The sequence below is a fragment of the Andrena cerasifolii genome, chromosome 1 (genome assembly GCF_050908995.1).
Source record: "Andrena cerasifolii isolate SP2316 chromosome 1, iyAndCera1_principal, whole genome shotgun sequence".
Taxonomy (NCBI): domain Eukaryota; kingdom Metazoa; phylum Arthropoda; class Insecta; order Hymenoptera; family Andrenidae; genus Andrena; species Andrena cerasifolii.
Window position 1 is genome coordinate 31,398,523 of NC_135118.1, and position 26,112 is coordinate 31,424,634.

General features: G+C 42.0%; 1 protein-coding gene across 3 annotated transcripts in view; it reads right to left on the minus strand.

Annotated features, from left to right (window-relative positions):
* Dip2 (disco-interacting protein 2) overlaps window positions 1-26,112 on the minus strand; it is a 101,910-nt gene that overhangs the window by 52,397 nt on the left and 23,401 nt on the right. The window contains exons 1-2 of one of the 3 annotated variants that reach the window (XM_076825084.1): window positions 7,908-8,875; window positions 6,576-7,432 (exon numbers count right to left, since the gene is read on the minus strand). The exons of the other annotated variants lie outside the window; for them this stretch is intronic. Of the exons in view, the coding sequence (XP_076681199.1) occupies window positions 6,576-7,432; window positions 7,908-8,713 (1,663 nt within the window). The 5' untranslated portion in view covers window positions 8,714-8,875. Of the gene's footprint in view, window positions 1-6,575; window positions 7,433-7,907; window positions 8,876-26,112 lie in introns of those variants that run through there. 3 annotated transcript variants of the gene reach the window in all.

The following is a 26,112-nucleotide window of genomic DNA, read 5'->3' on the forward strand; positions in this document are numbered from 1 at the left end:
TTTTTTAATTCTGCTTAAAAGAAGTTTCATTGTGAGCTATTAATTTTAAAAAAAATCGCAGAAATCATAAATTTTAGGTCCTGCACACGAAGCTACCCTCTTAAAATTGTGCTAATTCTAATTCTGTTGGTCATGAAGCGATAATCATCCCCGACAGAAAAGTTGGAAGCCGCAACTTCAACCCTCGATTGTCACACTGGGACAAATTTTTTTAGAAATCATATTTCGCGATCTGGTCGGTTTGTCTTCTCTTTGTTTTTCTTATTTTATTTTCTTTACTTTTGTTGTACTAATTTTAAGCCTAGGTTAAGTTCACGTTTTAGGTTGGGTTGAATAACAGTCCTTGACTGAATCCCGTCTTTGCATTTGTCGTGTTTCTCTCTGTTTTGCTATTTGCTGTGTTTTGTTTGTTTGTTTGCAATAAAGACGTTTAATAATAATAATAATAAAAAGTGACCGACAACGTGACTTTGAGGTGAAATATATTTGAGGTATGATTGAAGATGGTACTAGTGTTTAAACAGGATGATGCTTTAAATGCTAATTTTCATGTAGGGGCAAAGTGAAGCTCGGGGTAAAATGAGCTTTCTTAATTTATTCTTTAACAATAAAATATACTTCCAATTTTAGCTGACGTAATAAATGTGTGTAATGCCACAACGATAATTATGCACATTCAGATATCGAAAAATGGAAATTCATTGAAAAAATTAAAAATGAAGTTTTAGAGACTTCCAATTGTTTTTTTTTTTCAATTTAGCTTTTTCGATAAATGAGTCTTAAATGTGTTATTTTAACTCCAATTTTTTTCTGCGTGTTTATAGCAAGCTTATAAACATACATATAAACGCGTTTGAGAAAACATTTATTCTAACATTATTAAATAATTAATTTTCCACTGAGTACACATTGGGGCCAAAGTGACCGGGGTAAACTGAGCTGCAAAGAAAAGGTGCGCGAGTGATGTGCGCAATAACCTAACCTAGCTGGGAAACCACGCGGCGTGATGGAACAGAATCAAATCTCAATAAAATGAAAAATCTGCCACAGTTTTTGACAAACACTGTTAAAAAAAAAAACAGAAACTGACGTGCTAGACACGTCACCCCAGCGCAAGGGGTTAATAATCACCTATATCCTTAAATAAAACTCGTATTTTAATTCCGCTCACTTTACCCCAGATAGTAGCATATATGGGGTAAAGTGGTCGTTTTGGCATTTTCTTTTCAATTTGTATTTTAATATACTTCAAGTTTATTTTAAGTATTGCTATTCGTCATTTATCAATAGAAATGTTCAAATTATATTTTAAATCTAATTCGACACATTTTTATTGAAAGGGAAAAATTTTATTCGACTTCAAACTCTTTTCGCGTCACTTTGCCCGGTCTCCCCTGTTCTACAATGTTCAAACTTTATCTCAGATTTTTGGCGACTCAATTTAACAGGTAGTTTTTAAACAGCAGCTGCTTGAAAATTGTCTTGGGTCGGCTGGACTCAGTGCGACGACTACGTCCGAAAAAATAGGTGTGACAATCTAGGATTAATTGAATTCAAACAAACCACCGACGTCACAAAACCCGAGAATCATTTCCAACTTCGACAAACATCAACCGAAGTCGATTAACCATTTTCCACTCATCCGGTCGACTGCTAAATACGCTCCAAGCCGCGAGCCCTTCTCCCAGCCCTACCCCTAATGAATTATCGATTCCGCGCTAATCTATCGTCCATCATTGCGCGACAAGCTCCAATCGTGAGAACCGAGCCGCGCAGCTTAAGCCTCGCTCACACTAGTCGAGTTGTATTCGAAGGCAAGTAAAGGCGAACGAATCTCTACTTCGCGCGAAACTTCAAAGAAAATTGAAAGAATAGTTCAAGTCACGTGATTAACAGGTTCGCATCGATAAAGTAGCTTCAAGTTACTTGGATTCAAGTAATTAATTAATGTGGACGAGGCTTTACCGAGCACGTGGAACCGCAGTCGACGTCCACAGGACTTTCCGTGAAAGAAACTTGTCGCGTTTCAAATTCCACGATGACAAACGCAGGTTCTGAATTCAAAAAGTAACAACAAACGCGTACACTGCCGTTCATAACTATTAGGACACCCGTTGTGTTTCCAAAAAATCTGACATTTGGCACAGATTGAATACTCTGCATTGCTTCAACAATTTACGTGGTCACACCTTCTTACGTCCAGGAATTGGTCACATAGGCTTCACTGCACTCCAGAGTCATTTTTGAGTTACCATTTTCGTAGCTTCGAATATTTTAACCTTTGAGGGATACTTGTACATTCACAATGCTTCGATAGTCTTTTTCTAGAAATGTAAATTTTGATATGACGAGATTTGGAGAAAGTTATAGAAAAAAAACGATTTTCTTGGTTAAAATTCACAAAACTTTTAAATTTTAATATTAGTGTCTAAAAATTCACAGAACAATTGGCAAAGAAAAACAAATTACCTACAGTGCGAATTCAGAGATGGGCAAAATTTGTATTTAACCCTTAACTGGTATATTGTTTTTGGCAAACGTGACTGGTATACTGGGGTCGTGGCAGACCCCAAATAAAAAAGGACATAGAAATTTGTAAAGTCGACAACTAGAGCAACCACTATGAATATTTTCTTCTTAGGGAATGTAGAAAATAATAGTTAAATTATTAAGTTAAACTATTATTTTAAAATTAATTAGAAATTCTGTTTACCAACTTAGGCAACCGAAAATTGTACATCGAACTTTGGGTGCTTGGGGTCACGAGCGACCCCAGGATACCAGTTAAGGGTTAAATAAAATTTCGAATAACGAATAAAAGTTTAAAAAAAAAAATATTCGTCATGTGTTAAATAAAGTTAACTCGGGTTAACGAACGAATGACAAACAATTTTTTTTAAACTTTTATTCGCTATTCGAAGTTTTATTTAAATAAAAATTTTGCCCATCTCTGGGTGCGAGACACCCCGCGTGACCACGAAGGGTTAATTTGAAGTACCAAACGAATTAAAGTTTGTCACAGTTGTTCGATAAATCTTTCAATAAGATTCTTCAGAATCATTGCGCGCAGAGCAGGGTGTCCCAATAGTTGCGAACGCCATCGTACGCGATGGGCGAGAGCGATCGGGCTGCGGCAGCCTGTTGCTTTTACGCGAAACACAAAGAAAGAAGTCGAAGAGAGACGACGATTAGCCGAGCGTACGTGCGGAGCTTGGAATCGAGTCCAGCGTAGGGAAAAACTGCAATGGGACCAAACCGGGCGGGCATGTTACGTAATTAACGTCGATCACGTGGAGCGAAACGGAGTCGAGGAGAGATCCAAGTGTCCCTAGGACGACGTGCCAGTGGATTATCAAATGGCTATCAGCGCGCGGGGACCTCGACGAGCACGTCAATCGTTATCGAAAGTGGCCAGTAACCGAGCTGCTGATAATTTACGATAGCGGCATCTTAACACAGCTTCTATTTCGGTATCTGTGCGACATCGCGGAGTTTATGTTCCTCGGACTTCATTAGGGGAGACATAAAAACACGGGCGTTGCGCAAGCAGCTTGACAGCCGATGGAAAGGTAATTAGACTTCTATCCTTGTGGAAGGAAACGGATTGGTAGATGGATTTCAAGGATTGTTAAAAAACAGAGTTAGCGTTTAACCGGCCTGCGGACCTATATAGTGGCAGAACTTCAAATCGAAATGGAGTAATTTTTCTGTGGAGGGAAAGATTGTTTTCCAGGTTATATAATAGCTTTTGAGGGCGCTGATGTGAAATTTGTGGCTGTTGGAATGTGTACAACGATGGACTGTTCCTGGAGTTAGAGTGTCAGGGACTTTAAGGACCCGGTAATTTATGAGTTTCTTTTCCTTTTGCGACAGGAGACCCAAAAGAGGGGAAAACGGTCTTCTCGACCCCTGCGCTTCTCAGTCCGAGAAAACCCTCTGAACGGATAACTTGTATCGCGCTAAAGACAGTATTCTTTCTATTACTTTTAGTTTAAGTTTTATACAGTTCTTATTATTATTATTATACTGACGTTCGACTGTGTAACTTTTATTTTCTTGAATAAATAAACATTATATTCTAACAGTGGTGATTGCTGCAAAAACAGATGGTTCTAACGTAAACCTAATATTTTGAGATTTACGCCATTTAGGAGCTTGCTGCAACGCCCACAATTTTGATATCGAGCACCCTCGAGAACTCCTAAAGTACCTTTTTTTTTTAAATTTAATCTACGTAACTAGTGACTGCTTTTGCATTCTTTGTAGGTTCCGAAACAAATTTTTCTTTTACAATATTTAGACGAACGCAAGTTTGCAAAAAAAAATCTATTAGTATGGTTAATTTTACTGAAAAGTATAATTCTTTAGCTTTAATTTTCACTTTGGCTCGTGGTAATACGACGGCTGGTTCTTAAATTATGAAGGAAATCGTAACCCGGGGACAGGCTGGGGTTATGGGTCCATTCTACTTTGCTGGTCGAAAAAGAGGCCTATTTTCATGAATTTTTTTTTCAAGAACTAATGTGCGGATTTACCGTTTTTTCGGGGTTAAATGATTATTATTCCTTGCTGTATAGGATCCTATTTTTCATGTCTCCAGAATATAATAACCTTTTTACCGTTTTCGTCCCAGCGACAAAAAGCATCGAAAAATAGGCAGAAAATGACAGAATAGGCCAGAACCAATGTTGATAAATCAATAATTCTAGTCCACTTTATGTGTACACCTCTATAGGACACTCTATTTTTATCATTTTAGAATTATTTTGACGCTGACGACTTTCGCAGTGTTCTCGCTGAGGTACAAATATTGCGATTTAAATTCACACGTTTGTAATTATATTTTGAAAATCTGAAAAATACAATTCTACACAGGAAGGAATAATAAATATTTAACAAAAAAAAATTCAAATCCGTACAATAGTTCCTGAAGGAAAATTCATGAAAAACCACACATTTGTAATTATATTTTGAAAATCTGAAAAATACAATTCTACACAGCAAGGAATAATAAATATTTAACCAAAAAAAAAACGATTCAAATCCGTACAATAGTTCCTGAAGGAAAATTCATGAAAATCCACACATTTGTAATTATATTTTGAAAATTTGAAAAATACAATTCTACACAGCAAGGAATAATAAATATTTAACAAAAAAAAAACAATTCAAATCCGTACAATAGTTCCTGAAGGAAAATTCGTGAAAATCCACACATTTGTAATTATATTTTGAATATCTGAAAAATACAATTCTACACAGCAAGGAATAATAAATATTTAATAAAAAAAAATTCAAATCCGTACAATAGTTCCTGAAGGAAAATTCGTGAAAATCCACACATTTGTAATTATATTTTGAAAATCTGAAAAATGCAATTCTACACAGCAAGGAATAATAAATATTTAACAAAAAAAAAAACAATTCAAATCCGTACAATAGTTCCCGAAGGAAAATTCATGAAATAGTAGTCAATGAAGTAATCTTGTTCAACCAGCAAAGTAGAATGGACCCTTGATCCGCCGGCCGGTTAAGGCACTGGGTTTGGGGTAAAGTTTTTTAGGATTAGTAACAGAGTTGGGTAAAGTTTGTTGTTATAACAGGAATCCATTGTTTCGGACAATGTTCCAGTCTTTGCTTTGCAGTAATGGTAGTTGGAATTAATTTGTTAACTGGGTCATTTCGCGATCAGGAGCGACCGCGGAGTGTTTATGAATGATTGAAGAGCAATTAACCTGTCTTGCCCGCGGCTAATTCTACGTACAACGTGACATAATACGTTCTTTTTGTACGAGTTTAATTCTTCATATCTCCAAATCAGTCAACTGATCATACCCCAATAAAAGATCGCAGAAATTGTCAGCTTAAAGCGAATTTAAACTTTGGCTGCGCATCCCGGATGGTTCATCCACAGTGAAAACGGTGAAGACTGTTTCCATCTGCATTCCATCCAAAGTAAACATCCCAAGTGGCCAGTGAACCAAGTAGAGCCAGTCTCTACTTTTGACGAATTCACATTCACTGTCATTCAAAGTGTACAGTCTAAATTCGCCTGTATGCTTGCAGTAACACCAAAGTCGACTAACAAAATTGTTCATGACTCCTTCCCTTTGAACATCGACAAGAAGAAGAAAGTAATCAAAACCTACAATCGTATTTCTCGAGCTAAACATCCAAGAACCACGCATCATCTAAACTGACGCTTCGAAGGGCCCTGGAAAGTGTCCAGGCCCAATCAGCGCGGTACACCTATCGAGGTTTACTGAGCCAGTTCCTGAGAACGATCACTTTCGCTCGAGAAAGGAAGTACCGAAGAACCACAATCCTATTTCACGAACCAAAAACAACGCTTCGAAGGGCCTTGGACACTTTCCAGGCCCATTTACTACGGTGCAACTATCGAGGCTTGCTGCTTCCACCTTCCTAAAGAACTTCTGAAGACCACTTTCGCTCGAGAAAGAAAGTAACGAGGAACCACAAGCATATTTCACGAAAGGCACAATGAGGAGCGTCGGTTGGAGGCGCGTTACTTAAAAAGGGGCCATGAGATTTACGGTACAAGTATCGAGGCTTACTGGGTCTCTTCCTCAAGGACGAGCACTTTCGCACGAGAAAGACTGGCTGGCTGGAGGGCTTTCTCAGCTGCGACTTCCGTCTGAGGGGCCTCCTCCTGAGGCCCGACCTCTGCCTCTTGAGGTGCTGCTGCCTCTGGACCGCGTGCGAGCTCTTCCTCCGCTCGGGGCCCGCTCGGCTTGGCTCGTCCTCGGTCTCGCTGTCGGTGGACGACAGGCACCTGTAGTGCGCGGACTCGTTCCTCGACTTCTCCTTGCCGATAAGATTGCTCGAGCCCTTCGACAGAAAGCTGAGAAACTGGTTGCTGGCGAAGTAATTCGACGTGGCCGGCCGCCAAGTGGTTCTCCGCGCCAGGACGCCGCTGGTCCTCAGCTCCTCGGAGAAGAGCTTGTCCTCGTTGAAGTCGCTGATCTTCGGAGCGGGGCAGGCCGACGAGGATGAGGACGTGGCGGAGAACGAGCCCAGGGATGAGGAGACCAGCGAGTTCAGGGCCCCTTCATCCCGCCTGTCGTTGAAGTCCCCCGAAAGCAGCAGCTTCAGGTCGTCGAACTGATCGTCCGACAGATTCGACGACCAGTCGTCGATCCTCTCGGCCGCGGGCGCCTCGCACTCGGGGAAGTACCTGATCTCCCGCCAGACGCGTCGCTGACGTCTCGAGCGGCGGCGCTCCGGCGGCACGAACCACACGGGGCTGTTCGAACGGGGCGCCTGGGACTTCCTGGCCCTCTGGGAGCCCCGCTTCCCGCGGCGACGGGAGCTCGACCGCCTCGAGCCGTTCGTCCTCTTGAAGTAACCCTCGCCGCTCACGCTCGGCGACGGCTTCGGCGCTCTGCGGTTGAAGAAGCCGTTCCTCGTACCCCTGAAGCCACGTCACATCGAAGTCAGGCCCCATTAGGGAAACCCTCGACCGATGAAATTTACGAAACCACGACACCTAGCTCGCAACTCGAGACCAGTTACGTACATGCGCTGCGAACTTGAAGAGTGTGTATGTATGTACTTCTGGTGCACGATGTGAAGAAGCGAAAGGAGTGGCTTTGGATCAAATCAGAAGCGTAGTTGTCTAGCAAACAAGCTTCAAGCACGTGTTCGTAGGAATGTCGAGTTTGAAATTTCAGCCTCAACAAACTGTTACAAAATCTTCGTGAATTGTACTCGTTGCTCACAATGTAACTTCCCAAATCGATCCCAAACTAGCACGTCCTTTCCGCCACCCACACCTGTGCACGTCCCAAATTCCAAGCACCCCTGCAAACTACCAACGAAGCTCCACCCTCCCGCGTTTCGCAATTTCATGGTCGACGGAGGCCGATTAACAAGCGATCGATAGTAACCCTGCGCGAAAGTCCGCCAGCTTGGCGATCCTCAAGGAGAACCCAAACGCGGACGAGACATCCTTGCCAGCGGCGCTCTTCTCCGGAGCGGAGACGGTTCTGGCAACGGTGGGCTGAGGTTTCCTCTCCTTCAGGGCGCTGTCCAGCGAGTGGTGAACGGATGGTCCCGAGGAGGAAGGGTACGGCACTGGGACAGCGTCCCTCCATACCCTGCCTAGGCTGATGCTGACGCTGGGAGGTCCTTCGACCGAGTGAGTGTCCTGGACCTGCAGAGCCTCTTGCTGACTGCTTTTCTCCTGGATCGTTTCGCTGGAGACCCTGAACGGCTTCGCGGGTAACACCGGCGACGCGTCCAACTCGAGGATCTTCAGGTCCTCGGCCACGTGGTCGGGCTCGCTCTGCTTCTGGAACTTGCCGATCTTGTTCCTCCCCGCTGGAGGTTGCTGCCTGACCTGCTCCCGACTCACCTCGTCCAGTTTCTCGCGGGACGACGAGCTGACGCCCTGCAGCCACTCGTCGTAGCTGATGGACTCGCGACTCAGCGTTTCGTCCTGCAGCTTCTTCGGCTTCTCCTTTACCACGCTCTGCTCGATGATAGGCTTCTTCTCGTTGAAATTCGACTGAATCGTGGGGGTAGTGGTCGGCTCCAGGTTCTTCTGGAGCTTGTTACGCCGCTTCCCCCTGTCCAGATAGCTCTTCCTTATCGATATCCTCTTGAAGGACTCGCTGCGCTTGAAGGACGGCTCGTTACGGTCCTTCCTGCGGCCGACGAGCCTCCTCAAGTTCTCAAACGACAGCGGCCTCATGGGTACGGCCCTCCGCGGACTCGCCGATCGAACGATTTCATCTGGGACCAATCGCTGCCACCCCGCTTCAATATATCCTCCATGCGTCTCCGAGACTTCTTCTTCGAGTACCGCGATCTCATGTGTACGAGACTCGGCGCACCTCCGTTGTGTCACCAACAAACGAAACTACTTTCACAGTTTTATATACAGCGTTTCTCGATATCCCTAGCTTCTCCAGCGAAGAAGAATATATTCACTATTATTCGAGACGAAAAAAACGAGCCTCCGGCGACGGGGATTCGAACCTGCGATCCTCAGAGCACTGGCCACCGCCGCCTCCTCCTTACTGTCTCTATGTTTCAGACCCCTTTTATGCGCACGAGGCTCACGATCTCACTCTACCTTGACGACTGAAAATTCGAGAATTCCTTCTCCGCTAGTCCAGTCCCACCTCCTCCGTGTTCCCGTTTTTGCTCCCCGCGAGTTATCGCGCAGCGGGAATCAAGCAGACCCTCGGAGGGGCCGCCGAGGGATTCCTGGCGCACGGAGGGCTCGTTCCAGTCCCTTCGAGCAAACCACACGTCCTCCTCGAGTCCTTCCGAAGCCGAAAGAGAGAAAGGGACTCGCGAGTTGCCTGCGCTGCTTCCCCTCCGACCCTTCCTCACCGTTTCATCCGTATCCTCGGTTTCTCTCCTGTTTCCTCGGTCCCAGCCGGTCGCTCCGGCCAGGGCAAGCACGCTTGCGCGTTTCTGCGATCTCAACGTGCAACACGGGGGCCTTCCACTCGCGGAGGAGCGTCGCTTTCCTTTTTCGACGTGCCTTGCCTGCGTCGCTCCTCCCTCCTCGTCGTCCTCCTCCACCCTTTTCGCCTCGCACTGCCGCTGATCCTCCTCGGACAAAAACCGATTCGGGACTCGGACGACTATGCCGCAGCCGCACGGAAAATAACCGCGGCCAGGTAGATTAATCCAACCCTGAGTGCTTAATCGCGCGTGAAACGTCTTCCTGGTGCGTTCTGGTCGGAGGAAATCGCGTACTTTCTAGCTGCGAAAAATTCCACGCGTATCACTCTCGAGTTTGAGTTCTGCTGTATTCCTCGCAATTTATTTCACGCTCTGATATTTCTTTTATTTAAGCACGTAGATGGATTTTGCTCAGCTTCGTGGCAGCACGCAGCTACGCCTCGCCTTTTGCACCGTAACTATCTCTTTATCTTTAATTCTTCGTGTTCCTGCTCGGGGTGTTTGATATCTCTGTGCGAACGAAAGCTGCTCACTGCGGAGAGCTCGCGCCAGTTCTTCTTTCTCTTGTTCTCACAATCGAGCATCCAGGTCATCCATCAAAATTTACTAAGTCCTCTTCGATGATCGATGGTGATGCTTAAAGTGGGCTAATATTAATTCTCTTTTTAATCGAAGAGGTATTTGTGATTTCGATGTTTCTGGCGTGCCACTGTTATCTTTTACGAAGAAACCGCGAACAGTCCAAGAACCATTGCCAGGAAGACCCGATTCACAGCGAGCGTTGATCCACCGATCTGCATCTACTCCTGCGCCCGGCAAGTATCTCGAATCGTTGGGAAGATCTCGGACGATACTTTCTCCGCCCTCGAACGATTACGACACTGATTTCACCCTTCCACCGTTGGTCGCGTATTTATTATCCCGTGGCGACGAGAAACGTAACGGTGGAAAGCACGAATCCATCCGTGGCCAACAGAAACAGGCACACACACGTGGAGCGGGGCACACACCGGCTGGAAACGTTGGCGAGCACGAAGAGCACGATTCGTTCACTTCGCGCCCACGGTGTAGCCATCAAAACGTAACGAATCGCGAGCCACCAGCTGCATATTCGCGTATTTCATACGGTGCACCATTGCGTCACGCGTTAACCAGCCCTCTCCCGTCTCGTCCGGCGAGCAAAGACGATTATATCACGGATCTCTCTTATTCCGCTGGGGGGAAAAAAAAAAAGAAAATCACGGTCACGCATCGGCCTCGAGGATCACGCTCCACCGACCGCCGTCGATTTCGCGAGTAACAGCGAGCAAAGAGCCCGGTCTTCGCCGACCATCTTCTTTCCAACCGAGTTTTCTCCCCCGAGCCGGGGAAAACGCGTGTTTCGACCGATCCGGCAACCTACCATCGCCCAGCCCACATACCGACGCGAGCTCAGCCAGGACAGGCTATAAACGATATCGCGAATAAAGGGGGAAGAATTTCGTGGCAGAGGGTTTAAGCGCCCGTGAATAAAACCGAGGATTCAGCCGTGGCGAAAATTTATGCCCCGCGATAATACCGGCTCCTACGGAATTCACTCGCGGCGCTCTCCCGCAACAGCCTGCCGGTTAAGGGAGTAAGGTCGACCCTTCGGAATCACGGAAAACGCGGCACCACTCTCTCTCGCGGCGAGCTTGTCGTCCGTGGAGCGCTGCCTCGCCAATCCTGCGCCTCTCGCGCGGACAAACGCTCGGTGTAATGCGGATTTACGTCGCGATGGGGATACGGGAAATCCCCGGTATTATGGAAACTAGTATTTAGTGAATTATATGTAGGTGGAGCAAGTGTAATGAGATACCTGGGACACTTAGGTTGCGTTAAACTCTACTCGGAATTACATTAGAAGTTCTGGTACCCTCGCATTGCTATACGAAATATTGTTAGTCTGTAATTCCAATGTTTATGGAATAACGACAGAGTAAAGTTTGCGAACGTTTAGGGGCGAAAGATTTTGAGGAATGTCCCAGCGCTTCTGCCAAGAAAGTTTTGGTCAATTAAGAAAATTTCGGGAAATAGTTCCGATGCTTTGCAGAAAATGGGTCCTAGCTTAGTTGGACTTTCAAAATAAATTATGATTTTTTCCAGCCTATATTTTTTTCTGTACTATTATACTGAACCCGTTTTTAGTAAACTCGCTCTTCATTTTCCCGAAAAATGGGCCCTTGCCCAGAAGGACCCCCTAAGTCCCAATCTTCAAAAAAAAAAAAAAAATGATTATATCGAAACTCTATTTGTTTTCTGTACTACCACACTTAGCCCATTTTTAGTAAACTACCTCACCATTTTCCCGAAAAATAGGTCCCTGTCCAGAAGGCCACTGGGGCCCTATCTTAAACGGAATTATGATTTATCCAAACTATATTTTTTTCTGTACTATTATACTGATCCCGTTTTTAGTTAACTACCTTTTCATTTTCCCGCAAAAATGGGCCCCTGCTCAGAAGGACCCCCTAGGTCCCTATTTAAAAAAAAAAATGATTTTATCTAAACTCTATTTGTTTTCTGTACTACCACACTTAGCCCATTTCTAGTAAACTACCTCCTCATTTTCCCGAAAAATAGGTCCCTGCCCAGAAGGCCACTGGGGCCCTATCTAAAAGGAATTATGATTTATCCAAACTATATTTTTTTCTGTACTACTACACTGATTCCGTTATTAGTAAACTACCTTTTCATTTTCCCGCAAAATGGGCCCCTGTCCAGAAGGACCCCCTAGGTCCCTATTTAAAAAAAAAAAATGATTTTATCTAAACTCTATTTGTTTTCTGTACTACCACACTCAGCCCATTTTTAGTAAACTATCTCGTCATTTTCCCGAATAAATGGGCCCCTCAAAACGTTTGCCACCTGGGCCTTTTCCTTAAATCCGCCACTGCCAATATCCAGAAACAATTCAAAAGCAAGCGATCCTGGACACTCAACTATACATCCTCACCCCAAACAGCCTCTACCGGCTCACAATATTCCTTCCACCCAGCATACCAACTACAATCGGTCTCTCTCGCGACTCGGCTCGCGCGTAAACCCAAGGCAGCCTTTATCGTGCGAGGAAGGTAGGCGCGCGGCGCGTCTCCCGAAAGCTCCACGGAACGCGCGCGCGTCCCTGCATCGAGGCTGCGTGATCCAGCGTAAACAGCGTGTGTTCTTTGCGATCGGTATGCAGAGAAGAGGCCGAGGCAAGATGCAAAAAGGAGCGCTGGGAGATTATAGTAATACGGTTTCAGGTAGCGTGGACGGATAACAGAGGGAAAAGGGGCGGAGGGGCGACAGCAATGGCGCCAATATAGTGAAGGAGCAGCGCGAGCGTGTATCGGCGGCGGTGGCGGCGCAAGGAGGACCGACGAGAGTGCGTGGAGTGCGTGGTGGCGTACTCGAGGCGCGGGGTGTCGCGACGCTGGTCCACCCTTATCGCGGAGGCACGAGCATCGGGGAAGGCCGCCGCGGTCCCCTCGAGGAGGAGAAAAACTGTCGGTAGTGCGCGTAGCTGAAGTCGCGTCGAATCACTGGCATTTCGCGAGCTCTCGACACTGCACCTCTCCCTGACTCACGAGACGAGAGAACCACCACACGGACCCGACCCACCGGAGGAACAGCCGAGGCGGCTCGGCGCGGGGTGGGGCGGGTAGGTGGGCAGAGAGAGAGGGAGAGAGGCCTGGGAAGCGGGCCCCGTGAATAAAAGTCGCGCTGCGAGACGGAGAAGCGGTGAGACGCGGAGAGGGGATGGAGAGGAGAGGGGCGATGGTAGTGGTGGTATGCCGTCCGTCCACTCTCGCCTGCTCTCCTGCTTCTCTCGCAGCATCCCATTTTCTCCTTCCCTCTTTGTTCCTTTCTCTTTCTCTCTCTCTCTGCTCTTCTGTACCTCCTCCAGCTTTTTCCATCTCCTTCTCACTCGACAGTATTTTCTCCTCGCCTCTCGCTCCTGGGGCCACCACCCCCCTACTGTTCATTCTCCTCTCCTACGCCTCCGACGATCATTCTTCACGTTTTCTCTTTCTCTCCGCTGGAAACTTACTATCCCTTTCCCTTCTCCCGAGTGTTCCTCGGGGCTCCGAGGGCTTTTCTTTCTCATTTTCGTGTTACGCGCTCCATGGAGGTCTCTCTCTCTTGCTAGCTAGCTTGGTCCTTCTCTACGCTGGCTCGAGCACGCTACTCTCTGCCCTCCACCCATGCGCGTTCCCTTAAGCCGGACTCGCGAAGATCGTGAATCGGATGGAGGAGCCTACCAGCGATGGGAATGATGCCCTCGCGAGATGCGTAGATATGTTTTTCAGGGAAATCTGGGGTCTCCTTTTTTGTATTTGTGTCTGACTAGTAAAATACCCGTGCTTCGCTACGGTAGAATAGTTAAGAGGAATTATCTTATATCTGTTTTTTTTTTAAAGTAATTTCTGTAAAGTATCCTGTAAAGTTCTGTAAAGTTCACACCTATTATTCAAAAATTAAAGTGCCCCCATTCAATGTATACTTAGTACGAAATGTTAAAAAAAATCTGTTACCAGATACAGATTTGACTCTTTAAGGGTTGATGAGGGAAAAATTTAAAAATTAATTTTTCGGCATTTGTGTTGTTAAGCTAAGACCCAATATCGATATCGAATTGGGCCTAAGAGGTTTTGAGGAATCTGTGAAAACGCATTTCATCCCTTTTCACCACCTTCTAGGGGTTGATTAGGGCAGAATCCTGAAATTGTTTTTTAGGCTTGTGAGCGGGTAAACTTTGTTAGTAAAAACCAAGTTGATATCTAAGAGATTTTCAGGAATCCGTGAAAACACTTTTCATCCCTTGTCACCCCCTTAGGGGTTGATTAGGGCAGAATCCTGAAATTGTTTTTTCTAGACATTTGTGTGGGTAAACTTTGTAAGTAAAAACCAAGTTGATATCTAATCGGGCTTAAGAAATATTCAGGAATTCGAGAAAATACATTTTACCCTCTTTCATCCCCTTGGGGATGGAATTTATGTCGAAGAATCATATGGTTCATCTGAATTGAATGAAGGTTGGGTGCAGTGTACAGCTTATAGTAAGCGGGCTCACGAAGGCTGCACTGCTTGGAGGACTGAAGAATTGGACGAATTCCGTTGTTATAGGTGCTAGGGCCAGTTTCTAGTATGGTACCCGATTTTACCCAGGCCATGGGGTAAATCGTATTTTCTTGTATTTGTTATTGTATTTAAAAAAATGGATATATATTATTATTTAATAAAGAGTTTATTCTACTGAATCCTAATTTCAATTTCTTATTTACATTAATAATGTCAAAGTTATGAGCTCTTATCCTCAACGTCCCGGTTTTGCCGCCACTTTCCCAATACATATAAATTTAGTATTTACTTTCAAAATTGTAAATAATCTTGTTGACTGCCCGGAAATCTTAAATTTACTTAAATTTAACGTTCCGCCTAGAGCATGAAGAGTACATTCTCGTGTAATCCCTTAAAAAAATTATATTAATTTATACATATTGTAGAATAAAAAAAAATAGTTATTGTTTTTTCTCAGATGTAGTCTTGAATAAACGGACGTGGTGTAAACTTGAAATAACTGACGGGGATTCAGAACACGATTCTTTTTAAAAATTCCCAACTACTCGTTATTTTTTGAAAACCATCAAAACCGCAGATTACGAATAAAATATAAATCTTCGAGCGGGGTGATAGTTTTATCGGCGAAAAATATGAAAGAAAGTTGGATCCTTGGGGCTTGCGGAAAATAACAGATCGAAGGGAAACGACTTTGGGGCATGCAGGGGTAATTTCAAAACTAGTCATTCATTTAATCCCACGAATTGAGAATTCCACCGGTTTTGCAGGGGTCAATGGAATAAGCATGCAATGTTAAATGAAAGTCCAGCTTGCCTGCGAGGCATGGTTCGCTTGCAGATGGTTAAATCTTCGATTGCAGTTACTCCGTCTTATGTAACCATATGCACGTTCGCGCCTTTGATGTATTATTGCGTGCAAGCATAGAAATTCATTGCTAATCTTGATCGTGTTCGCAACGTGCAATTGTTCTTATCCTCGTGAATCAAAGAATAGCTCAGACGCTTGAGAGATACCGGCGGCAGGTGGAGGCTTGCTCCAAAACGGGCAACTAACTCGATGTTAAGGGGTTACATACACCAAGAGTGGTAAAAAAAATCGAATTTCCAATAAAGAATTCGTAGAAGCTACAACATCAAAGAAAGGTCAATTCTATGCCCCAGAAATCGACGATATTTTGTAAGTTCAAAAAGAATTGTTTCACTCTGACCTGCACCTTAAACTTTAAACGCTGTTTTCTCAAAATGACGTATTTCAGATCGGTGCCAACGATATTTCAAAATCTACTGAATCTATTTGAATGAAACTTCGCAAGATTATTTCTCACATCAATAACTGGTGTTTGAAAAAAAAATCTTTTTTAAAGCCCCTAGCTTGTTTTTAATCATTAAATAACTAATGAAATTTCTCTCAGAAATGGCATTTTAAAGACTAGTTTTGTATGTATTTTAAGGTACATTTTTCATTTTTTTTCCCTTCGGATGACACCCGGGGGAGATATTTTTGGCACCGCAAACTCCTTAAGGGGTTATACCTAGTCAGGCGGCCGAAAAGAGGCGAATATTTGTGATTTTTTTTTTTGAAGAAGCGGAAGCGTATAATTTTACAAAACTTTTTGCGTTTAAAAGAGCAACATTTAAAGAACATTTCGTAATTTTTTCGTAGAAAAATATTTAAGTTTATAATAAAATAACAAGCGACATCCAAGAAGCATTTTTAAAAATATGGGTTTGCGGTGAGCACTGCCATTAGGAACCAGATTATCTAAAATCAAAAAAACAAAAAAGATTTCGTTAGTGTATTAATGTATCCTCAGGTTGACGGAGAGAATTTTCCGAAATATTAAGTTAAAACAAAATGGCGGCTATTTAAAGTTGAAATCCTGATTTTTTCTTGCAAAAATCTTTAAATAGCCGCCATTTTGTTTTAACCTAATATTTCGGAAAATTCTCTCCGTCAACCTGAGGATACATTAATATACTAACGAAATCTTTTTTGTTTTTTGATTTTAGATAATCTGGTTCCGAATGGCAGTGCTCACCGCAAAACCATATTTTTAAAAATGCTTCTTGGATGTCGCTTGTTATTTTATTATAAACTTAAATATTTTTCCACGAAAAAATTACCAAATGTTCTTCAAATGTTGCTCTTTTAAACGCAAAAAGTTTTGTAAAATTATACGCTTCCGCTTCTTCAAAAAAAAAATCACAAATATTCGCCTCTTTTCGGCCGCCTGACTAGGCATAACCCCTTAAGTGACGACCCTGCTTTGGTCAACAGCTGCTACACGGCGAACAAGAGGGATTGAACAGTCGTCGCAGAAAGCAAATTGTCAAAATTGAAAGAAAAAATAATGTATCGGAAAATATTCTACATGCCAACGACAATACTATAATATAGAATACTATAGAATTTGATTCGTGGCACTTACAGTATTTTCTACCAGGACTCTTCAATTAACGTAATTCTTTTGGAAAATAGTCTTTAAATTATAAGCTTTCAAGTGTACGTTACGATTTTCGATTAACAAAATTACTTATAGTTAAACGAAATTCATAAAAATCCCCCTTTTCACAGTCTTAGGTATACGTAACCCCTTAACTCGGCGGGAGGCGCTACTGGGTAAAATTCACCACAGAGGCGCTAGTTGCGAAAATATGAGGACCATTTGAGTTTTTGTCACATTTTTTTAAAGAACTGTAATAAAGATTTTAAGATATTTCATAAATATTATTTGATTCTTAAAACACTGTACTTTAACATAAAAATTACAAAATTTAACAAAAATTCTAAAACCGTGGTTTTTACGTTTCCATTTTGGGTATTTTCGACCCAGTAGCGACAACCTGTGTTACAATGTGGAGTGCGCCTCCCGCCGAGTTCAGAGTAAAATAATAACTGGTAAATAACTCTGTGCATCGCCCTTCAACTGTAATCACACTCGATCCTGAAAACTAATTATCATCTTCTAAGTAGACAGTCTCTGTCTTTGGAAAGTCTGACCATAGTAGGTGAGGAAACACCGTCAAGCTGAAGTTTAACGTTACGTTCCCTCCTCAAAGACCACGTAAGAGCACCAACAGCCACTGTTTGCAGCTGTAGGTACTCGAAGAATCATTCGACGTCATAAAGCCTCTTCCATAACGGAAGCTCTTCACGAGTACCTTAACCTTCATGGGAATCAATTAAAACCACACAAGATTTCAAGTTATTCTCAACTCGAAGACGCTTGAACGAAGCACTATTATTTTCCACTAGAATAAACTGAGCTCCCCTATATGCTTAGGGACTAACAATAAGTGAAATTTGCAAAATTACAGAGCACACAGTAATTGGAAAAAGAGAAATGAGCGGGGTGCTGACTGACAACGAGTTTATGAAGCCTTTAACCCTTCCGGCCCATGAACCCGTGTATGCGTTCAGCAGTCTGGTTAACAGATACGACTGGAGGATTTCCGCAGACGTACACTAAGCCTCGAGTCAAAGGAACCTGAAAGCTGGGAGGGTTAAGCTCGAGGGCTCAGAGGGAACTGGCATGTGTAACGACGGTAAAGGACACAGGCTCTGATGGCACCTATTAATATCGCCTAACAAAATTAAATCGCTGTTACTTGAATAATAATTGATACTTTTGTATGTAATTTTTTTTTAAAGTGAAAATAAATTATTCATGTCCCGCTACTTATTGTGTGAAAATATATATTTCTCAACTAGGGTTCTCTTTCTAATTTTAAAAATAACTTTTTCCAATTTCCTCGAAGCTGGTGAAGATGAAGCTGTGCCCCTCTCACTGCAAGCTCTTCAATTCGCTTCATGACCGATGAATTTGGGTGCTTGCATTGCGAGATATAACGAGTGTCGATATTAGAAACAAGTTGCTAGTAGGTACCTTCACCCTGTGTACAAAATCTAAGTTAATGAGTCTGATTAGACATATATTTTGGAAATATAGAATAGAAATAATATTTTCTATTAACTTTAAATAAACATCTGAATAAACAACTTAATACCAAACACAAAAAATAAATAAATTAATACACAAGAAAGAAACTTCTTTCAACATGTATATATTAATTCATCATACCGTATACGTGGCATAACCCCACGAATTCAAATAATAAAAAAATATGAAATATTGAAACTAATATAAATCTTAGTCTAAGTAAACTAAATCCTATAAATATTAATGAAATCAGAAATCTTATGAAAATAATTCTCAAATACTCAGCTATAAAAATCAAAGTAAATCTTCCTCTAAAATATTCAGTATTAAAATTAATAGTTCTTTTTATTCCACTAATAAAATACAGATTGAATACTTTTTACCCCCTGCATTTTCTAATTTTAATTTATAGCACCAAGTAAAATAGGATTACAGTCCTTCAATAAATCTGCAATATTCTCCACAGTCATTCCGCACAGAGTGTCTTAATATTTCAGAACAGCAGTGTACATACACAGTTGACCAACGAAGAGACGAAATTTCAAGAATGGAGCATAGGGCTCGCAGCGAAACCAGCATCGATGCTCGGTTTACGACGAAAAAAAAAGGCTTAAATTGACGGGTTGATTGCTCGGTGCTCTCTCGACCTGCCCCCTCCGTCCCAACTCCATGCCCAGCGCAGTCCCGTGGGCCTTAACTACCAGAGGTCCGCGAGCGCATCGTGCTTTCCACGAATGCAACCCGAAACGCCCACGCTCGATGGTACGCGTGCAAGTACAAGTAGCACCGTGCCTGGCGAAATCGACGCCTCGGACAGAATCCAATGGAAATATTTAAATAAAAGTACTACGTTTTTAAAATGATTTTCATTCAATCCACACACTAAGATTGCTATATATTACCCTTGCTCGTCCCTTGTTAGAATATGCTTCGATTATATGGTCTCCGAAACGCTTTAATCACGAAATCATGCTTGAGAGAGTGCAACATAAATTTCTCAGATTTTGTTCGTATGAGCTAAAGAACCCTATGTCAATATTCGATCATGATTATTCTACGATATTAAACACAGTCAACCTCGAAACATTAGCTGCACGTAGAAGAATATCCGACCATTTCTTTATATTTAATTTAATCAATAACTATATTGACTGTCCCTCTCTTCTTATGCAAATCAATTTCTACGCACCTGAACGCGCATTGAGATCTAGAGCAGGACTACAACCGCTTAAATTCAGATCTACATATGGATCGATTAATCCAATAAATCGAATTATTGCTGACTCTAGTACTCTGTATAATAGTATTGATTTCGTTAATGGATCTGCGCACACCTTTAAAAGACAGTTACGTAGGATTATCGGATAATGTCTTATCCGGTGTGCCATATAATTTAGCATGTCTATCTTTTGTTATATTAGGTAAAGTTCTTTTTCCTTGTAAACATTTGTGCAAAGAGGGCTTCAGTCCGTTTATAAAATAAATAAAGAAATAAATAAGTAAATAAGTAAATAAGTAAATAAGTAAATAAGTAAATAAGTAAATAAGTAAATAAGTAAATAAGTAAATAAGTAAATAAGTAAATAAGTAAATAAGTAAATAAGTAAATAAGTAAATAAGTAAATAAGTAAATAAGTAAATAAGTAAATAAGTAAATAAGTAAATAAGTAAATAAGTAAATAAGTAAATAAGTAAATAAGTAAATAAGTAAATAAGTAAATAAGTAAATAAGTAAATAAGTAAATAAGTAAATAAGTAAATAAGTAAATAAGTAAATAAGTAAATAAGTAAATAAGTAAATAAGTAAATAAGTAAATAAGTAAATAAGTAAATAAGTAAATAAGTAAATAAGTAAATAAGTAAATAAGTAAATAAGTAAATAAGTAAATAAGTAAATAAGTAAATAAGTAAATAAGTAAATAAGTAAATAAGTAAATAAGTAAATAAGTAAATAAGTAAATAAGTAAATAAGTAAATAAGTAAATAAGTAAATATATAAGTAAGTAATATTTTTATTTTTCCCCGTTTTCATATTTGGGGGGTGAAAACTGCGTTCAAAGTTAGGGCTGAAAAATCAATTTTGTGGATTTTTGAAAATCTGGTGAGTCAGTCATATTTCGCATTCAAAGACACAAAATTCGTCCACTCACACTATTCCCCTATCTCTAATAGTTCTCGAGATATTCCACAAAAATGATTTTTCAACCTTAACTTTGAACGCAGTTTTCACCCCCCAAATATGAAAACGGGGAAATATAAAAAAACACGTATTTCTTATTTTTCGGTCCTCTATAACATATCCAAAAACCAAAATGATCGGAGGCAGACACCTAAAACACTCTCCTTGTGAGAATTTAAGAGTTGATAGCATAGATTATCTATGTTACATGTTCTGATAAAATCGTTGATGTCATTGTACTGTATCTTGAAGGCTAAAATCGTGGCTTGAAAAAAGGCACATTAAGGCACATTGTTCAACGACATACCAGGGAGATCTTGATTGTCCTTGAGGATTTTATAGAGAAATGCCACTGCAGATATTTTCTGCAAATAGTGCTGACAAGGAGTGCCCTTTTTGAAAGGTTCTTGTGCTTTAAATATAAAGCAGAACGTTTATATGAAGGGTAAGGGGGAAAACGAGGAATGATCATTTTTCGTGATTTTGCGATTTATAGGATATTTTGTTGGCGGCGACTGGGACTATAGAACTAGTCGCATCACGAAGGGTTATAAAGTTCAAACGCTCCCGTATGATAACGTTAAAGTTTTGGTATATTGGTTAAAAGGAGGTAATGGCCCACTCTGCACTGACACAAAACACTTAATTTTCTCGATAAAGCTGTTTTGCAACATTCCCTGCTTTTCCCTTACCCTTCATATTTTTGCGTGTTTGTCTTTCGCCTAAAAATATTCGAACGGTAAACTCTAGGGTCACGAAATTTCCCTCGGCGCATTATGCCTGGGTAATCCAGATGAATGTGACTATTTTCTCGCAAAAAAAAATAATACTTTTTATAAAATCAGAATCTAAATTGCGGAAGAAGCCGGGTACCACGTAGCAATAATAAATGTGTGCCGAGTACATCACAAAGAGGTTATACAGCTATAAAATGAAAGCTCGCTTAATTAAAAAAAAAAATCTCTCAAAATATGCGCCCAAAATCGATGACATAAGGTGGTCTGGGTTGGACTCGAAGAACATCAAACACAAATGGCTCAATCAGCGGGACTACTACCGCGTCCTTATCGCGGAGATAACAGACCCTTTAACGCCACTGTAAGAAACCAATTTTTCGGAATATTAACTGGTCACTTCTTTTCTCCATTATCTATCCGTAATTGATTTACGACGATAACGAACGCAGCCAAGACTTATCGATTAAGGCAGTTTTCAAGTAGTCGGAGGAAGCGAGCCGCCGAGCCGAGCCGAGTACCCGTAAAAACCGAGCGGCTCGATAAAACCGAGTAGCTCGAAATTTTCGAGCAGACCGACTGTGTCGAGTAGCTTGAAGCTTGAACGTTTCGGGTAATACGAATGCTTCGAATATTTTAGGTTACGTTTACCTAAGCGAATGTATAAATAATGATTCTCAATAAGTAATGAGAATAATTAAAATGTAAGCTGTAAATGGAAATATTCTGTAACTTCTGAAAATTCACATTAGTTATTGAGAATCATTATTTACATTCCCGTAGATAAATGTAGCATGAAATATTCGAAATTAAAATGTCAGCTGTAAATGGAAATATTCTGTAACTTTTGAATTTTCATCACAAAAATTCCTCGAATTGCAAGCAGCAAAAAGAGGAAGAGATGTTCGAAATGGATACTCGACCAGTGCTGGCGAAGCTTGGGTCGTCGATAAAGGCGACACGCTGGCCGCGGAGGTTTTGTATGGTGCATCGTAGCCGTCGGAAGGTGCGGAGGAGGGACATAATAGCCAACAAGCGTCGTCGACGCGCGTATGCAACGCGTGCCTCGGTGCAACGTGCAACTCAAGGCGACTCGAGGACGTTTACCCACGAAACCGGCGACCTTGATCTTACAAACGGTCCACGAACGCGCCGCGACAGCAGCTGCACCGGCTACGACGACGGATGCATTCCGTCGTGGCGGTGCAACTGCACCTGCAACGTCGCCCAGACATATCCACCGCCCTCCGCGACGGATAAAGATTTTTCAATCGATCCATTACCGATTCCGATATCCCTCCTCCTTTGTAAAGGTGTTAACTGGCATTCGATTATTTTTCAATACCACCCCCACCCTCCACGAAGGTGTCAACTTGCATTCGATTATTTTTTAATCGATCCTACAATGATTTCGATACCACCCTCACCTCCTCACCTCCCCTCCTTCCAATGGTGTTAACCTGCATTGAATTATTTTTCAATTCGTCCTTCACCGATTTCGATCACACCCTCACCTCACCTCCCCTCCTCAAAAAGATGTCAACTTGAATGATTTCGGTAATACCCTCACCTCCTTCCTTCCTCCTCCTCCCAAAGATGTTAACTTGTAATAGATTATTTTTCCATCGGTCCTTCAATGATTTCGATCACACCCTCACCTCTACTCACCTCCACTCACCTCCTCCTCCTCCCAAAGGTGTTAACTTGCATTCGAGTATTTTTCAATACCACCCTCACCTCCCCTCCTCAAAAATATTTCGATAATACCCTCACCTCCACTCACCTCCTTCCCCCTGCTCCCAAAGATGTTAACTTGTAATAGATTATTTTTCCAACGGTCCTTCAATGATTTCGAGCACACCCTCACCTCCACTCACCTCCTCCTCCTCCCAAAGGTGTTAACTTGCATTAGAGTATTTTTCAATACCACCCTCACCTCCCCTCCTCAAAAAGATGTCAACTTCAATGATTTCGATAATACCCTCACCTCCACTCACCTCCTTCCCCCTGCTCCGAAAGATGTTAACTTGTAATAGATTATTTTTCCAACGGTCCTTCAATGATTTCGAGCACACCCTCACCTCCACTCACCTCCTTTCCCCTCCCTCTCCTCCCAAAGGTGTTAACTTGCATTCGATTCTCGCCATCGTTTCACGGTGCGATTAAGCCGAAGATTAAGCCATCGACCATCACCGATACGATCACCCTTAGGGTGCCTTAAACCCTCAGGCGGCGGTGTCTGGGTCATTTTTGACCCCAAACGTAAGGCCATCCGGTGCAATAGTAAACACCAATGGAGAAACCCGTAGAAATCGAAGGAATGAATTACTTTTTAACAGCAGTTTTAGTAGCTTTCACATTTACCATGGGTCGAAACCGACCCAACCACCGACTTTAACCTCCCCTGTTCGAGGGTTAACAGATCGGTCTCTTTGTACGACGATTATTATAACGAAGCGAGGGAAAGATTATCGCTGTTCTTTTTACCGAAGAGAGGGTTGGAGGAATTTTCTGGAGGTTGCCTAGATAAGACAGTATCATTTGGAATTAATGTCCCTTTGTATTGCTTTATCAGACGAAACGAATGATCTACGGTTTGATGATGGTTTCACGCAGCACACATGTAGTGCCACCTTAGGTATTTAAGTGGTTGGTATTCAGTGGGCAATAAACCACCACTGGCTGTTAACCTCGCGACACATCTGCCACGACTCTTTATTTCAAGTTGTTAGAATTCGTTTTCGTTCTATCTTGCCAGCGATAAGTACATTATTTATCCAGACGAGAAGAATACTGCGCGAGACCACCGGCGTTGATGACTGATAAGCGCGACGCGTACAATGTCAATTAGTCGATTAAAGCGACCAGGGTTATCGGATTTGTTTGGATTATATAAAAGAAACATTGGGCTCCGCTAACGCTGCAATAATGTCTTCAATGAATTAGAACTTTGCTTGGGGCAAAATTAATCTCGACCACGAAGTTCAACGTGAAAATGCTTTTCCCAACATATTTTAGTCGATGAAAGAACGAAACTCCAGGAGAAATTCGTAAAGTCTCAGCCAATCGTATCGCGCAGAGTTGCCGTGGGCGGAGCGAATCCCCACCATGCCTCCCACTAGGATGCATAGAGGGGGACGAAGCAGACTATTGCGTGAAATTTTACCACCTTTTTGACTAGTCATTGCATCGCCATTGCGGAAGAATCCAGCGGTAATATTAAAGTTACACGCAACGAAACAACTTCGAGTTAACTCTTATACGAAATTTGGAAAGTTACACGAATAAGTAATTTTTGGTCAACTTAACCCTTATTATATATTTACAAGAAACGAGTTCAATTAATTATTACGGTTTAAAATGTAATATTATTATTTAATATTTTAATTATTATTATTTAATCATTACGGTTTAATATTATTACGTATATATTTTAATTATTACGACTTAATATTTAATATTATTACTATTTAATATTTTAAGAACGCATTAAATTTCTACCATAATAACATAAAAATAGAAAATTAAAAAAATAAAATCAAATACAATTATTATTATTATATTTACTTGTTATTGGCGGTTATTAGTTATTTAAAGATATGAAAGAATTTCAATCCAAATAATATATTACTTACAAGGAGAGTATTTTAGGTGTCCGCCTCCGATCATTTTGATTTTTGGATATGTTATAGAGGACCGAAAAATAAGAAATACGTGTTTATTTATTTTTCCCCGTTTTCATATTTGGGGGGTGAAAACTGCGTTCAAAGTTAGGGTTGAAAAATCATTTTTGTGGAATATCTCGAGAACTATTAGAGATAGGGGAATAGTGCCAATAGACGAATTTCGTGTCTTTGAATGCGAAATATGACTGACCCACCAGATTTTCAAAAATCCACAAAAATGATTTTTCAACCCTAACTTTGAACGCAGTTTTCACCCCCCAAATATGAAAACGGGGAAAATAAAAAAACACGTATTTCTTATTTTTCGGTCCTCTATAACATATCCAAAAATCAAAATAATCGGAGGCGGACACCTAAAACACTCTCCTTATTAATAAAGAAGGAATAAATATTTCTGACTCGATATTGGACCAAAATGGCCCAATATCTACAAGGGTTGAGTCAAATACCTTTAGTTACGAAGTTCAATGTTTCGCGTAATTAATTTATTTCCCCATAATTTCTTTCATTAATCATATTAACCAACAAAAGTATCAGCGTCTTGTACCCCTGCGATCTACCAACACATCATCGTCATTATTAACCTCCTATCGCCGTCCCAACGCGTCCGTTCTATGACGAAACGCTCGAAAACGTTAGAAAGCATACACAGAAGGATCGGCCGAAGGAAGCCGCCCGGCGTCCCGTGGCAGGTATCGAAAACGGAAATACGCTGACCTCGGTACCGCGGGGATCGAGGCCGCGTAGATCTCGCTGCGGAGCACCAAGTCAGGTTGAACGGCAATGTAAATCGTCGTAACAACAGCGTAATCGAGAACTGACGTCAGCGGAAGGGACGAGGGGATAGCGATCTCTCTGCACGCACCTTGTCGCCCCGATGCACTCCCGCCGATAATGCGTCGACTAGTTGTAATCGAGAACCTGCCTGTATACGCTTACGACGAATCGCACGCGGAATCGGCTCGAGCGTGGCTCGCTTCTGCGCGGGGGATTGCTTTTTACAGCGCTCCAGTTCCGCCACGGTCGACACGTTCGATCGCGGAACAACGATAC